Source organism: Schistocerca americana, chromosome 5, assembly GCF_021461395.2.
Source record: "Schistocerca americana isolate TAMUIC-IGC-003095 chromosome 5, iqSchAmer2.1, whole genome shotgun sequence".
Classification (NCBI taxonomy): domain Eukaryota; kingdom Metazoa; phylum Arthropoda; class Insecta; order Orthoptera; family Acrididae; genus Schistocerca; species Schistocerca americana.
Genome location: NC_060123.1, coordinates 449970724 through 449987497, shown reverse-complemented (window position 1 = coordinate 449987497; position 16774 = coordinate 449970724). Strand labels below are relative to the sequence as shown.

The 16774-nt window shown below is 36.3% G+C and overlaps 1 protein-coding gene across 1 annotated transcript in view; it reads left to right on the top strand.

The window, feature by feature from the left end:
* The window catches only part of LOC124615274 (transportin-1), a 144034-nt gene that overhangs the window by 75003 nt on the left and 52257 nt on the right, over nucleotides 1–16774 (top strand). Inside the window, exon 9 of the mRNA XM_047143028.1 lies at nucleotides 10901–11053. Within this exon, the coding sequence (XP_046998984.1) occupies nucleotides 10901–11053 (153 nt within the window). The remainder of the gene's footprint in view (nucleotides 1–10900; nucleotides 11054–16774) is intronic.

Sequence of the window (16774 nt, the reverse complement as noted above, 5' to 3'; positions counted from 1 at the left end):
CCTCTGTACAAACACAGATTGGAACACAGTATATATTGCTTTTTCCTAAACTACTTTATCATCTACCACAATAATCTTGAGCAGGTACGAATATTGATAGTGAGCAGGGTTTTTGATGAAAAGCCTCATTACACTAAATATCCCTGCACTCAAAATATCATGCCAAATTACCTATTCATATTTATCTATTTTGTTTACTCTAGATGTATTTCATTTATAATCCCATTACTGATTCTTACTCCATAATTCATCATACTTTAAAAAAATATTTAGAAAAAACATACATTGTTCATTATGATGACAGTATTATGAAAAGGATAGCTCACTATAAAGCAGAAATGCTGAGCCACAGATAGACAAAATAAAAAGATCTTCAAACAAGTATCTGCTGTGTGGTAATATAGTTGTTATTCCATCCTGGATTTTCCATTGTTTGATTGATCATTATAAGTATCATGGCATATTTAAGCCTTGCACCATGTCATGACTGTTTTACTTGTGCAATGCGTTTACACTTGTTTCTTTGAAATTGCTTAACTTCTCTCAGTAGATGGGTAAAATTTGCTCTCTTAGTACTTTATCTCATTTAAGAGATAGATTTTCTTTAACTTAACTGATTCTTAAGACTTGGTTTTATATTCTCTTATACATACTTTCATTACTATTTCCTGTTTCAGAGGAATCCTAAATTGAGTGTACCTCCTTTAGTTCCAAGTGCACATCCAAATTTCAAATATTTGTGTGTTAATATACATGCAGATGTAAAAGGTCCCCATGCCCTGTAATTAGGAAAATTATCTAGCCTAACTAGCTGGGCAACCTGTTCTTTGGCATGATCAGTTGTCACTCCAATCCTTTAAAAGGTGACATTGCATAATTGCTGACCCCCTTCTGTGGGTAGACACTGTGCAACCTTACTTTCAATCATGTGAAAGTGCTTCATACAAATTCCCTACTGATGTATCGTACAGGCCGTTTTTTTCCCAAATGTACCTGACCCACAGCCTAGATCAGTCTCTTTTCATGGATCTTTCTGCCTGCCTTGTTATTTGTACATTCTCTTAACACACGTTTTCTTACTTTTTTATTTTAAAGCAATAGTAGAGCACCTTGTTATCTTTTCTCCTGTTTTTCCTCCCTTATATCAGTTAGAAGAGATTCCTTCAGATATCGACCTACACTCTTTGTAGTTTCATATGTTACAATCCATTTACTCTAGTTACCTACTTTTATTCAAAGCAAATTCAGGTACTCATAACTGTTATACAGTATTGTGTGTTTGGCATGTCAGCATCCATGCATATTCTGCTTTGTGCCTGCCTGTTCTCCTGAAAAGCTTTGATATGCCTAAATCTGTTTTCACTTAAATTACTTGCTGTAGTTCTCAACATCTTATGCCACACAAGAGTAGAGCAATATTGTGAAAACAGGGTCAAAGTAAACATACATGACAAAGGTTCCACAGTGGGGCCATTGCTTATGGAAAGACAAAAATAAACCCGGACCTCCTAAAGGAGAAAAAAGTAAAGGAACAAAATGGATTTGTTGAAGTTGAAGAAGAAAAGATGACAGAACCCAGAGACAGATTCCCCACCCCACCCACCCCAAAAAAAAAGGAAAGACCCCCACCTGCTTAAGTTCTTAATTCTTCATCGAAATGCCTGAAGATGAAGAGTGTTAACATGCCCAACAGAACAACTTGTTTCGGCTTCACCATACAGGCTCCGAAACTTGACTACAACAAACCCCTATTGTTTACCTGGAGTGAGTGATCCAACACAAAAAGTAAACCGTAATTTGTCAAGTGTAAATTGTTCTTGTCTCAAGTTGGGTCTAATGTCCAAGTTTTTTCCACCATATGCATAAATTTTCTTCCAAAAAACGTCTTTCTTGTAATTAGTCTTCAATTTATTTGATTCATGTGGTAACTATCGTCTAAAGATATGGCAACTAATCATTATATTAACTATATCTCTGATTTTTTAATGACGATGTAGCTTGACATCAATGATATTATATCTTATATGCATTTAACAGATGACTATTAACAGTTCATTTTGTTTTATGGTTTGTTTATAATATTGCATATCAGAAATAAATCAGATTTTGCTGACTTTACTTTACTTTACTTTTAACAAAGTAGTGGTTTATAAATCTTCAGCATATCTATGCTGTATAGTGCTTTTTCTTGACTGTTATTGGATCAACCAAGAAAACAGTTTTTGTATGAGGTATACTTCGTTTTTATGTGGGTCACTGTAATAAGGAAAAAAATTGTTTCCTTCTGTACATTAGAACTGTGGTGTACTTCTTTGACTAATACTTGGTCATCTGTATTAAATTTCAGCATTCTCATTGTTGTTGTGTTGTTGTTGTCTTCAGTCCTGAGACTGGTTTGATGCAGCTCTCCGTGCTACTCTATCCTGTGCAAGCTTCATCATTTCCCAGTACCTACTGCAACCTACATCCTTCTGAATCTGTTTAGTGTATTCATCTCTTGGTCTCCCTCTACGATTTTTACCCTCCACGCTGCCCTCCAGTACTAAATTGGTGATCCCTTGATGGCTCAAAACATGTCCTACCAACTGATCCCTTCTTCTAGTCAAGCTGTGCCACAAACTCCTCTTCTCAATATATTTTGCGAATGGTTTTTCAGCTGTTTGCTGTAACTGATTCCTTACTACATCTCCTAAATTTTCTCTTCTTATCTCTTCGTATCGTATTGTTGTTTAGTCATTTAAATAATTTAAGCAAGGACTTACCAATAAATTTATGCTTCATTACTTCCACTGGGTATAAACCTGTAGATAGATGTGGTAACTCATTACATATAACGTGAAATGCCGGTATCATTTGTGCCCAAGTGGTATGTTTGGTAGGGCAACATTTCCTGTACAACCTTCAAATTTCCTTCATAATACATTCATATGGGTTCGGTTTTGGGCTATGCTTTGATATAGTATGTACGTCGTACCAAGCTTAAGAACTCCTTAAAATTTTTACTTGTAAATTGTGTACCATTGTCAGTTAAGTCTTTTCATTTTCCCAACATCCGCAAAGTAATTACTCGTACAGTTAATCACTGTACCTGTATTTGTATGCTTAATCGAATATAGTGTGATACATTTTGACCAACATCGTAAAATAATGTAAATATTTTACACCTCCCCCAACCATCTCTGAAGGGCTGTAAAAATCTGATGCCATTTTTAAGTCATGTGAACTCTTCAGTAAAATAGGATAAATTGTGTAATTATGCTACTGTTATCCTCCTCAGCTTTTTGACAATTTTGGCATCTCCAGAAAAACTTTTTCATATGTTTTCCACGTTTACATGTACCAAAGTGACCAAAGCCTTTAAGTGTGAACCATAGTAACTGGATCTGAGTGGATAGCTTCCGATATTGCATGTGTGCATTTGTTCTCCAGAATAACATTTTATTCACAAGTGCCATAGGTGTTGTTCTAATGATAATAATGATTCTGATTCACAGTGTTGAAGTTTACTTTTAAAATAGTCATCCTCCCCTAATCCTTGTCTTATCTGCCCTAAGTTTTTTTCTTTATTCTTTGTATAGCTTAAACGTAAGAAATTAATTAAAAAGGCTACTCCAGGTGCTTTAGTTCTTTTTGTACCTTTCATACCCAGAGGTAACCTTGACAAGGCATCTGGAACTTGATTTGTAAAACCCTTTATACATTTTATGTTTATGGTTAACCGTCGAAGAAACAATACCCATCTTATCAAACGCATGTGCATCTGCTTTCCATTAAGAAGTTAAGCGCTTTCATGATCAGTGTGTACTACTAAGTGTGAATGCCAAATAAGTGTTCCACATTTTTGTGTACTCCAAATGACAGCTAATAATTCCCTCTTGTTTGTAGTGCGGGTCTCTGTTTGAGTAATGTAAGTAAACATAGATCATTCATTTCTTGTCCGTGTACATATCTATATTAGGATCCTGCTAGTCCCAAAAATGAATGTAACTGTTTTACATTATGTGGGTTTGGATAATCCTTAATAGCTTTTATTCAGTCCAAGCCTGGTTTTATACAATTGGTTCACACTAGGTGTTCCAGAAATTTTATCTTCGCAACCTAAATGTTACTTTGCTAATTTAATAGTTATTCATTTTTCATAGAATTTTTGTGAATACTTTGTTAATAAAGCACAGTGTTCCTCTCAAGTCTTGTGTACTAATAAAACACTGTCTACCCAAATTAAAAGTTCTTGTAACAGTTCTCTTCCCAGAGCTTGATAAAGCGCTCCAGTAAATACTGAAATAGAAATATTTAGTTCGAAAGATAACACTTAAAGTTGATAAGACTCCCAATTGCGTAAAAATGCTGTATGCTGTTCAGAATCTTAATTTAATCTTACTTACCAGTAGCAGTTCATCAGATCCATTGAGCTGAAGTATTTGACTTGTTTGAACTTTGCCAATAACTCTTATACTTATAGACCAAATCGGATTCAGTTTCTTTGCATCTATGTAATGTTTGTGTGTCCAACATGAGTCACACTCTGCCTGAAGCTGACTAATCCACTGGTAATGGATTACTGTAAACACTGTGTTCTATTACTTGGTTGTCTATCATTTTGCAGATTTCTCCTTGTACCACTGTTTTTAAACTTAAAAGGTGCTAGATAAGGTTTGCAAAAGAATGGTTCTTTTTTATCTTAAAACTATGTATGTAGTCACCCATAATGCCTCATTTGTCTGTAAAAACTGCCGCACAATTACATATATTTTGATATCAATCATCCTTTTATTGTTCTGTTGATAAATCAGTTGGTGTATGTTCGCAGGAGACAGTTGATGTAAAGCTGTTGTACTGTCTTCTTCTAATGTTTTGACATTAGCCACTAAACGCAGCTACGTTAATAATTGGTTTTCATTGCTTACTAATGGATTTGGTTTAAAAGATAATGCAACATTATAATAATCTAAATTACACTTTAATGATGTTATAAAAGTATCCAAAGTCACTTTGTACTTATCCAGCAATTCTACATCTAATAATATTTGCATATTTATGCTAAGCACTAAAAGTAATGTCTGTATAAAAAAGAATGGTCCTACATTTATAATTGTTCAGGTTTCTTGTTTAAGCAATTGTGCCAGTAATTCCTACTGTACACACACATTACTGGTAAAATAGGAAATACTTTTCACACACAGTCACTAATTCTTCTGAATCGATATAAATTTCTACGTTTCTGTGTGCTACTTCCCCACTACTATAGGTTTTTGTACAATTTCCTTCTGACAACCATTCTGTCGTAAGCATTTCATGATTATAAGCAACAAATGTTTCTATGTACAGGCCGAATACTGATTGGTTTCATCCTGGATTTTATTTGTACTAGGACTGGTTATGTCCCCATTCTTAGGATTAGTGTCTGTGCTAGATGTATTATGGGATACAAAAACTTGTGAATTATCATGTTTCTTGTCATGGGTTGTTGTCTTATTTAGATTGTTGTGTACTGTCCTCTAATTAGCTTCTCTTTGCTTTGCAAATGGCTCAAGAAAGATTTATCATTTTTGTTCACTGTTACGAAAACTCTCATTTCTTTCTGTGTTTAGCATATCTAATCCATCTACGAAGTGAGAAAATCGTTAATGTTAGTCCATCCTCTATACCATATCCCTTATTGTACATAGTGTTATAGCCATCCCATTAATGCCTTTATCAGAGGTGATTGGTGTAGTGGATAATCTAAATATTTAGCTGTTGTAAGATGGCACTCAATTTACCTCTTATAAGTACCCCAAGAACTATTGTAATGTTTTGGAGCTAATAATCTGTTAATTTTTCCTGTGTGCTTGAACAGCAGTACTTTTTTGCTTCAAACTGTCTTGTAAATCTTGCCAAGTGGGCCTTACCCTGTGCCACTGCATATCCGTTTAAATAACTTAATGCAAAATAAATTTTCTTGAGGTTATCCCACCTACTAAGTAATGATTGTGAGAATATTCTTAAAAAGTATATCAGGTGAGCCTCCATCTCCGACTTAAATTTAGGAAATTGGTCTGACAAATTTAAACCACTTGCAATTTGCAACTCTCTCGAAATATCTTTAGACACACCTATATTACTTGTCTACTTACCATTGCCTTCAGAGTTTCTCCTAATATGTCCCATATCTTTTGAAATTCCTGTTGATGGTTAACATTGTCATCCATAGAAGTTGTCTTACATTTACTTGATTCAACTGTATATTGTAATTTTTGTTCAACAAATGCTTGTAACCTTTCTTCCAAACTAGTTAAGGTAGATTGTCAGCTTGACATCCTATCTTGTTCTGATGCCTGTTCTCATTTCTTCATGTTTGAAATTTCGGTGTGTTCTAACTTAGTTTTGTTTTAAATCTTAAAAATATTCCTGGAACTCGTTAGAAACTATTGAATATACTTCAGATAGTAGATTTTCTGTTTAACACATTAACTTTGCATTCTAATTCTGTTAATTTACTTCCATGTACTGTGAGCTTAGACATGAATTAAGTTCTAAGAATTTCCTCCAACACTGTTATTCATGTCCAATAATAATAATAATATCCTTAGTCTTATTATTAATATTGTCAAGTAATATTTTATTACTTTGTACAATTTTATTGTTGTTAGCTTCCAACAGTCTTACTCTAATCCATTAATTTTCTATTATTATTCTCTATCATACTCTTTTCTTCTACAGATTTAAGTTGAAGTTGTTATATCTACCTTTCCCATCTCAGTTTGCCTGTTTTTACATGCAAAATTACAGCTGAGACGTCTATACAATAGTTCAGTAGTTGATGTGTAGCAATATACTTAATTCCTAATATACTATTACTATCTACATTCAATTACATGAATCAGGTATTTTATAGGATACTAAAAGTAATTTATTCTTCTCACCAACTTTTGCTGTATGAAAGGTATATGCAAGTTGCCAATGCAATGTCAACGTCTGCACAGTTGTTTTTGGCTGCTGCTCCTGCAACTGCCATTTAACTCGCAACGCTGCTTGTAGTCGATGACTATGTGATGATTGATGATGCATTGTATGCTATCTGCAATAACATTGGGTATCTTGTTCCCAAACTCTCCTGTAATGGTGTATGTGTCACAAATGTATGTACGTCATCGTAATTTGTTGCTGAGTGTTTCTTATACCCACAATATATTTCTTCTATGTGAAAACTAAATTTCAGGCATCCAGATAACGTTTTTTGAATGAATTTGGTTAATAATAATAAAAAAGGGAGACTGTTGCTGTTGTATAGTTGCTAAGGGCAAAAAATACAATCTTCTTGATGTTATGTCAAAATCTTTGAAATTTATCCAATAAATTGTGATCTCCTCAGTATCCCTGCTTTGTTTCGCTGATTTGTCTCCACATACGGTAATGTTATAAATCCAGACAGTGGCGTATTTCAGCTGCTGCTTGTGCTTGGTATGTTTCACCGTGTCGTATCTGTCACTCACTTTTATATTATTCTTGATTATGTACGGTTACATTTATGAACTTTTCTGGTGGTCAAGCTACTCTGTCCCACAGCTGTGTACGAACTGACTCTCTTCTGCTGGACTTTGATATCTTGCAGGGTGATGCTGAGATTTGAGATCATGATGATTTCTTCGAGCAACTAAATAAACATCACTTTTCTGTATTTTAAATTCTTCCACTCTCACAAAGACAGATCCGCTTAATTACAACCCGAAATAGTCCCACAGACGCATATGCCGTACATCAAAGTTCCATCATTTTACATCAAAAAGTTATTCATTTGTTTTGGGTCCTTGTTGACATTGTTGATGGCCCTCTTCTCCAAGCCACCCATGACATCACCAATTCAGAGTGTCAAAGGGTATCTATATCCATGTGCAGCAAATGGATGGTGCTTATCCATTGAAGACTCACCATTGCTGCTGTTCTTACTGCTCACGCACCCTCTATCGCAAAAACAGACTGGGGCACACAGTATCTGCTCCTTTTTACTACAATACTTACCATTATCAGCTAACATGCTCGTCTTTTGCCAGTACGAATATTAATAGTGGAGCAGGGGTATTGATCGAACGACCTGTTACCTTACAGTGGATATGCATTTCCTCCCAGTATGAATATTAACAGTGTAGCAGAGTATTCGATAAAACTGCCTGTTGTGCTACAATGGATATGCACCTTCTCCTGGTATGAATATTAATAGTGGAGCAGAGTACTTGGTAAAACGCCCTGTCGTGCTACAGCGGATATGCACCTCCTTTACAGTGCAGCAGAATGCAATGCAGCAGCTGCTAGACAACGGTATATGGAATTGTTTCCAAACAGAAGAGTACGAAACCATCAGACTTAAACGGCTATGGACTGGAATTTAAGGTAATATGGTGTGTGTAATGCGCCATGCCTAGATTGGCTTCAGCTGGATGGGGTGGTTGTTGAGAACATCCTGGAATTGGAAGATGAAGGTCTAACCATAAGTTACTACCATATGAGTGCCAAAGTATGGGTTCCTCTGTCGGCTGAATGTGCCTGCTTCGGAGATAGTAATTCCACCCATTTCACCTACAGAAGGTACAGGGGCTGACACCCATATATCACTTCTGGACCTCAGAATTTTTGTCAGTGGTTACTCAAGCATCAGACCACGGAATGGGTTACTGCAGTGGTTAGCCCACAGGACTCACATTCAGGACGACGACGGTTGGCTCATATCCTGCCATCTTGATTTAGATTTTCCGTGGTATTCTTAAATCACTTAAGGCAGATGCCAGAATGGTTCCTTCGAAAGAGCATGGTTGCTTTCCTTCTCCATCCCTCCCTAATCTGATCTTGTGCTCAGTCTGTAATGACCTCGTTATCAACAGACATTAAACACTAATTCCCCCCCCCCCCCCCCCCACACACACACACACACACACACACACACACACACACACACACACACACACACACACACACACCTCCTGCCTTCTTCCTTGAGTGCCATAGTGCTGATCCACTGTTCAGCTGCTACTGTTTATGGATGAAAGCCTTTTTAACTGTACAGGTATCAGAAACACTTATTACGTACCCATGTTGGTGTATGAGAATCCTTGCAGGACTACAGTATGAAGATATCAATATCATTTTCCTGTGAACATTTGATTGGGATAATAGTCGGTTACTCATACCACATGTTATTCATCAGCACCTGACTGGCAGTGTGTCTACAGTTTTTGGAACATCAATTAGGCGCTGTAGTTCATGATGTTAGACTCGCTACACAAAGCAGCTTATAGTTCATACATGGCTGTGTCCCTGCACCCTTCAGTCTGGAGGTAAGAGAGTATCTCGGCGGTGATTTCCCCAGTGAGCGGATGGATCGTGCAAGACCAGTAGCTTGGCCTACCAGATCTCCGAATCTTAACCCCCAGGACTTCTAGCCTTAGGCAATCTCGAGGAGCTCGTGTATGGTGTTGCAGTTGGGAATGTAACACAACTACAGCATCGAATTGAAAATGACTGTGCAGAATGAGATGAATGGTGCCCACAACATTCAGACAGTGGAAATATGTTGAGCATGTTACTGACTTCATGTAGATGAACATCACTTTGACCATGTTTTGGGATAAATATACAGTACATAGTTCTGTTGAATTTAAAAGCCTCTTCATGTCGCTGCTTTTTGAGAAGAATTAGTTTTGTGTTGTGTATGTTGTACTTATGATCCCTGTCTGTTGCACAACTCTAAAATAAAGCTATTTTGGACAAAACTTGATTTAACATTTTACTCTTATTTTGATGCATACTGTACACTTACAATGAGTATACAGTTACTTTTGAATCCACACTGACTGTGTGTGTGTGTGTGTGTGTGTGTGTGTGTGTAAAAGTAAAACAGTCTTTAAAATATGTACAGAAAGAAATGATAGCCTAAGCAGTAAAATTTGCCCATAAACACAAGTTTGCCTTGCACAAAAGAACACGGAAATAGCCACTTTTCGGTCACAGGGATATAATGGTGATGCTGCTCTATGCCCGATTTTAGTTTGATGCCTGGTGGAGGTAGGATAAACAAGAATACAACAACTTTGTTTGCATTAGTCGACATTTGTGTGTTTTTCATCTGAAGCTTGGACTCTAGCTTGAAACTTAGTTTGGACATCACTCCTCTAATGGAACACATTTTTGATTGCGTACACTACATCAATGATTTATTTTCTTATTACACCCTCTGCAGTCTCAAGACACCACTTCGTTAGGCCACCTGATCCCGACAGTCAGTCATTTCACCTTACTTCACTGCAGCGAGACTGTGTATCATCTTCTGTACTAACAAGAAGTCATAATTAACCTTACACTCCTGCATGCTTCAGTAAGAGAGAACCAGTTGACAAGTATGAAGTGAAGTGAATGCAGCTGCTCAACTCTGACTTGTCATACCCATAAAACTACAGGGGGAATGAAGAAGCCTGTTAGCACTGATGATACAGCGGCACTTTGATTTTTAAAGTATGCAACCTGCAATATTAGACTTGTACTCTCTCCATTTTCGATCTCTAATCAACAGGACACTGATATTTATATAAATCTACTGCTTGATACATACTTCATAACCACGTTAACATACCATCTTTTATGCTGTATTCAATAAATATTTTCCATTTCATAAACAAATATTAGTATACCAAAAGTAGATTTATACATCAGTTATGGAATTCTTGAAGTAAAATAGATTACATCAGAAGTTAAATATTGTTCCTTTACAGTGTGCGAGTAATATGCATCATATTCTCTTTTGTGTATGTCTGTTGCACTAATGTGACCAGAAGAAAATAGATTGTAGCGCTTGTTGCATTACTGTGTGTATGAAAGTTACACTCCAACAAATAGGACTAAGACCAAAAAAAAAAAATTATTTTCACAGGGAAATGCAGTGCTGCAGCATTGGATGTCCTGGCAAATGTATTCCGAGAGGAACTGTTACCTGTTCTGGTACCTATATTGAAGGAGACACTATTTCATCAAGAATGGGAAATAAAAGAATCGGGAATACTTGCTCTAGGTGCCATTGCTGAAGGTACAGAAACCTTGATCTCTCTCTCTCTCTCTCTCTCTCTCTCTCTCTCTTCTCTGATTGGAGGAAAAAACACCTAGCAGTCATGTGCATGTCAAGATCTCTTTGTCTGTTCACAAGAAAAGTCTTATTGATTTGATGGTATAATAGTTATTACAGTCCAAACATATGCAAATATGAAGACAATTGAATCTTAAATTTAGTTTTTGCTGAAATGTTTACACATCTGATAGCAGTCTTAGATGCAGAGAGTATATCTTGAATCACTTTATTTGTTTGCAAAGAATAAAATGAAAATTCCAGTTACATGCACTTTCCACATTCAACTACAGGGAACTGGTAAATAAAAACCCTGTATGTTCCTTGGAAATTGTACCTAAAATATTTGTGGTTGGCCTGTAGGTCAGAACTGTGAACAGGTGAGCTGAAATCAGTTAAGTCATTGTCATAATGTATATATTGTATTTGACTATAAATGTCTTTTCAGCATAAAGAGTTGAGACACAGCTTGGGTGAACAAACATGGTAATGTATCCTTATTCTGACACTGTAAGTTAAAAAGTCAACTTCAGTGAAAGAAAAGAAAAGATGCAAGCAGTAATGAGACATTAACAATGTTTTGCACACATACCAGTGTACATAGATGTAAATTGTGCATAGAACAGTTTCATGAACAAATTCAAATACAAAGAAAGAAATGGTATTTTTAAAAAGTCTTCTGCCTTGCATATTCTGATGTAAGAAAATATTATTATTAATAAGCATCTGATTGAGAAGGGGAAGCAGCATATACTTGTGTGGCTCCCTTTCCCGTTTAGAAAGTGCTGCGTACCGTTGTGGAACAGCGAGGCTTTGTGCAAGCGATGTAGGATTTGAGAAGTGAAGTTTGCTAAGAAATTCACGGATGTCACTCACACTGAAAATGTACCTAAGGGCAAGTTTACAACAAGAGTTTGAAAAATATTACAGGGGGGGGGGGGGGGGGGGAGAAAGTAGTATGTTAATGTTGGCCTCGACTGTTCTGTCCACACAATGACACTTTGGACAGGGTTGGACCCTTGAAGAAAAAAAGAAAAGAAAAAAAAAAAACTTGGCACATAGAAAGTAAATGATTAAGGTTGTCAAACAACTAAAGCAAACACAAATTTAGAGTAACTGACATTATAGTTATGAGCTTGGATTTGAAACACATATAACATGCTAACACTTACGTCAATAACAATGACAGAGCCCGAGTGGTTTGTTATGTCCATAAAAGTATAAATCACTTACAAATGTCCATTCATTAACCACTGTGTGTTTTTCACACATACTAGTCTCACATGCAACAAAATAACAGTATTTCTCAATAGACTTAAACAAATTACAAATCTTGTAATGACACCTATGTAATGGTGCGTCCGTATTATACAGGAGATTAAAAGTGTGATATCATCCGGCAGTGGACGATGGGTTGCACACTTGTTCTTTATAATATTCAAATGTCTTCAGAGTCTGTCTTTAATATCACTGTTTCTACATGGGTGCTAAATTAGTCTATAGTCTCTTAGGTGCGTCAGTGGCGCTGGATTGATTTCTCCTTGTAAATCATCAAAATACATCAATACAATGTGTAGTTAAATATTATACATTGGCAAATAAATGGCTCTTGGCCTGTTTCATTACTCAAATCAGTGTTTTGTGTGATGAGATGTGGCTGTGTGCACCATCTCAATATTACATTGTTTTCCTTCACATCTTGATCAAAGAATGAAATAATTCACTTAAATGTATGAGATACGATCTTTTCATAGCACATATTGTCAAGTTGTACCATGCATTGTGACTTTATGATGATGTGACATACACCTTACATACTGTTGGAGGAGGGGACCCAAAAAGCATCTATACTACGGGGCCTGGAAGACGACATGCAGTTAATTTCAACATCTCTAAATTCAAGGTATAACTGTGAAATGTGTCCTATGTACTGGTTAACTGTGTATGAAAGCCACTTCCTGCTCCACTCGCATTTTTGGTAGCTGCTATAGCAGCAGTGGCCCCATTCGCACCTGTTGAAAATCTTTTAATTAGAAATGTGTTAATAGCAGTGACTAGAAGTGCATTGTGCAATCATGTTGCTCTGTTCCAAGAAACCTACATACAACGTTCAAACCCACGTCCGGCCATCCTGATGTAGGTTTCCCATGATTTCTCTAAATCACTTCAGACAAATTTGGGATGGTTCCTTTGAAAGGGCACAGCCGATTTCCTTCCTATCCTTCCCTAATCTGTACTTGTACTCCGTCTCTAATGACCTTGTTGTCGATAGGATGTTTAACACTAATCTCCTCCTCCTCCTCCTCCTCCTCCTCCTCCTCCACCACCATCTCCTCCTATATACAATTTGATCTCCTGTGAAGGAACAAAGAACATTTTAACACTCTGTATTTTGTGTACAACTTTTCCAGATATATTAAAATAAGTCTTTTCTGCATGTGATCCTTATCTACCATGAAGGAAGCATAAGCTTTGTTTTCTGCACAGTGTCTTGAAAAATTTCCGTTTTCATAAAACATCACTCCGTCTTGTTTCACAGTGTCAAGTGAACATCTTTTGAGCACTTTTGCTTTCTGTATTTAACTGTTCTTTTTACATGTACTGTGTGCTCTGTGACACCAGAAGTAGCTGCTACTGTTGACAGTGCTCTGCGAACGTGAAGCAAATGTTGAAATGAATCTGTTCTCTGTGAGTTGAACTTCATTTCTGAGTGTGGAACTCCATTACATTGGAAAAATGTTTTGCACTGTTCACATGGGCACCCCACAAAATACAGGGCTTTTATAAATGTTCTTTGTTTCTTCGCGGGGGACCAAATCATATGAAGGTTTCTTGGAACACGGGTAGAGTACAGTAAGGACAGTGCACCATGCTTTTCTTGTTAAAACTGTTAGTAGGGTTCTAATGAAGATATTTTCAACAGATGCAAATGGTACCATTGTTGCTATGGCAGCTTGCGAAAACACTTTGTTGGAGCAGCTGCAAGTGGGACAGTAAGTGGCTGTGAAACATGATGAAAACTGGTACATAGGACACGTTTTCCAGTTAGCACATTAATGTAAAGATGTTAAGATTAACTGCATGCCTCCTTCTGAATCACAGTTCCTTCAAGGGCCCTGAAGGAATGTTGCTCTTTCAACATTTTTAATAAGAAATGAAATTGTGTCTTACTTTTAATATGTTATATCAGCTTAGTGCCCTACATACTAGAGGCATAAACAATTGAGGTCTGTAGGTCAACTCATTACTATGTAGTAAATCTCTGAAAATAGGGAAATTGGTGCCTGATCAATAACTGGATACTCATCCTCAAGCCTTCAAACCTTACTTTATCATAAATAGTTAAAGTTAGGATTATTTGGCAGTTATTTGTAACTGACAAGGAATTTCATGTGATTTCCTAGGCAACTGAAACCTGGAAAATTCCAATTTTTGGAATGCTGTGTTTGTGTATCTGCAGTTCTTTGGGTGGTATGCTGAAGGTTGTGGGTTTGAGTCCCATTGGATGCTAGATTTTCTACATATTTATCAAAATAACTATTTTTATTCCTTAATTGGTTTAAATATAATTTTGGGTTTCTAATCCTTTGCTGCTTTATTTTAATCATAAATTAACTTTTCTGTCTGCTCTCATTTTTACTTTGTCTTCTTTTTTAATTTTGAATTTCTGCCCGTGTGATTTTAGTTAATTTGTTCCTCTTCATTACTTCCTATTTTCACCCACATTATTGCGGTCAGTATTTTAGTTACTAATTTTGCATGAATTTTGTTTTAGGGTCATTCCCTACTAAGTCATCCAGGGCCCTACACCCACCTGTCACAGATGTTTTTGAAAACTTATATTTGAATTGTATGCATAAATACCAGAAAATATTCAAAGTTTCATCCAATTCGAACTACTAGTTTCTGAGTTATCACCATTTAAAGTTTTAGACTGATTGTATTTCCGAGGGCAATTAAGACGTAGCTAAAGTGTGCATGCTTTTACAGAATTGGAAGCAAAATTGTTGGTTTTGAAGCTAGAACCTTGAAATTTTCACTGTTTTCTTCTAAATTAAACAATGAAACTGATAGATGTACAAAATTCCAATTTATAATGTTCATTCATGTTGAAAAACTGTTGTGAAACTCAAAATATTGTTAATTTCAAAATTGTGACGTAGGTGTAGAAAATAATGAGTAGCTGAAACCTCCATCCAAATAACCCAATAAAACCATATATTTTTGAAAACAGCATAAACTTCCCATTAAATGGTGCAAAAAGATTGGAGGGGTTGTGAGTTGTAACAATTTGTTATAAAATTGAAGTCAAATTTTGTAATTTACTTTATAAAATACGTGTTTGATATATAATTAAATATTTGAAGTGAATACAACTGTGAAAATCCCAGATGAACTCAAGTTTTATATATCAGTATTTTAAAATAAGATGCATGAATTGAGAATTTTACAAAATAGGTGTCCTTACGTTTGGATACATGAGTTGGTGATTATTCGTTTTCAAACAAATCCTTTCTGTAAAAAGTTTTTGACGACCTTAAATTTTATTAATTATTGAGTTGAAGTATTATATTAATATAATGGAAGGAAACATTCCACGTGGGAAAAATTATATATAAAAACAAAGATGAGGTGACTTACCGAACAAAAGCGCTGGCAGGTCGATAGACACACAAACAAACACAAACACACACACAAAATTCAAGCTTTCGCAACAAACTGTTGCCTCATCAGGAAAGAGGGAAGGAGAGGGGAAGACGAAAGGAAGTGGGTTTTAAGGGAGAGGGTAAGGAGTCATTCCAATCCCGGGAGCGGAAAGACTTCCCTTAGGGGGAAAAAAGGACAGGTATACACTCGCACACACGCACATATCCATCCACACATACAGACACAAGCTTGTGTCTGTATGTGTGGATGGATATGTGCGTGTGTGCGAGTGTATACCTGTCCTTTTTTCCCCCTAAGGTAAGTCTTTCCGCTCCCGGGATTGGAATGACTCCTTACCCTCTCCCTTAAAACCCACTTCCTTTCGTCTTCCCCTCTCCTTCCCTCTTTCCTGATGAGGCAACAGTTTGTTGCGAAAGCTTGAATTTTGTGTGTGTGTTTGTGTTTGTTTGTGTGTCTATCGACCTGCCAGCGCTTTTGTTCGGTAAGTCACCTCATCTTTGTTTTTATATATAATAGAAGTATTATATTAAGTTTATATGAAGCAGTATGTGCAATAATTACATTTAAATTCCCGTTAGGGGTTTTTTTTTTTTTTTTTTTTTTTTTTTTTTTTTTTTTTTTTTTTTTTTACAATAAAGCATTGAAATTGTTCCATGTTTTGATGATTTCCTTTCGGGAATTAGCATCAATCTTATGATGTGCAGAACTGAGATGCTACCTCTGGAGGAGCTGTTACACATAGAAGATGGGCTGGTGGAACAGGATATCTGTCTTCTTTTTTAGGCCAAAAGAAAGTTTCTGCTGGTCCGTGAGGGTGCATAAAAATGATGTCGTAGTCCCCTTCTTCTTCATTGAAACCCAGAACCATCCCTATCCAGCAGTTTAGCTCATAAATGCATGCAACCAAAGAATGTAGGTTAGGTTTAATAGTCAGGATAGTCATAAAAGTATTTTGTTTCAAAAAATTTCTGAGTCTGAACTTACTCGTTTGGCTGTAATTTCTTTGCAAGAAGCTGG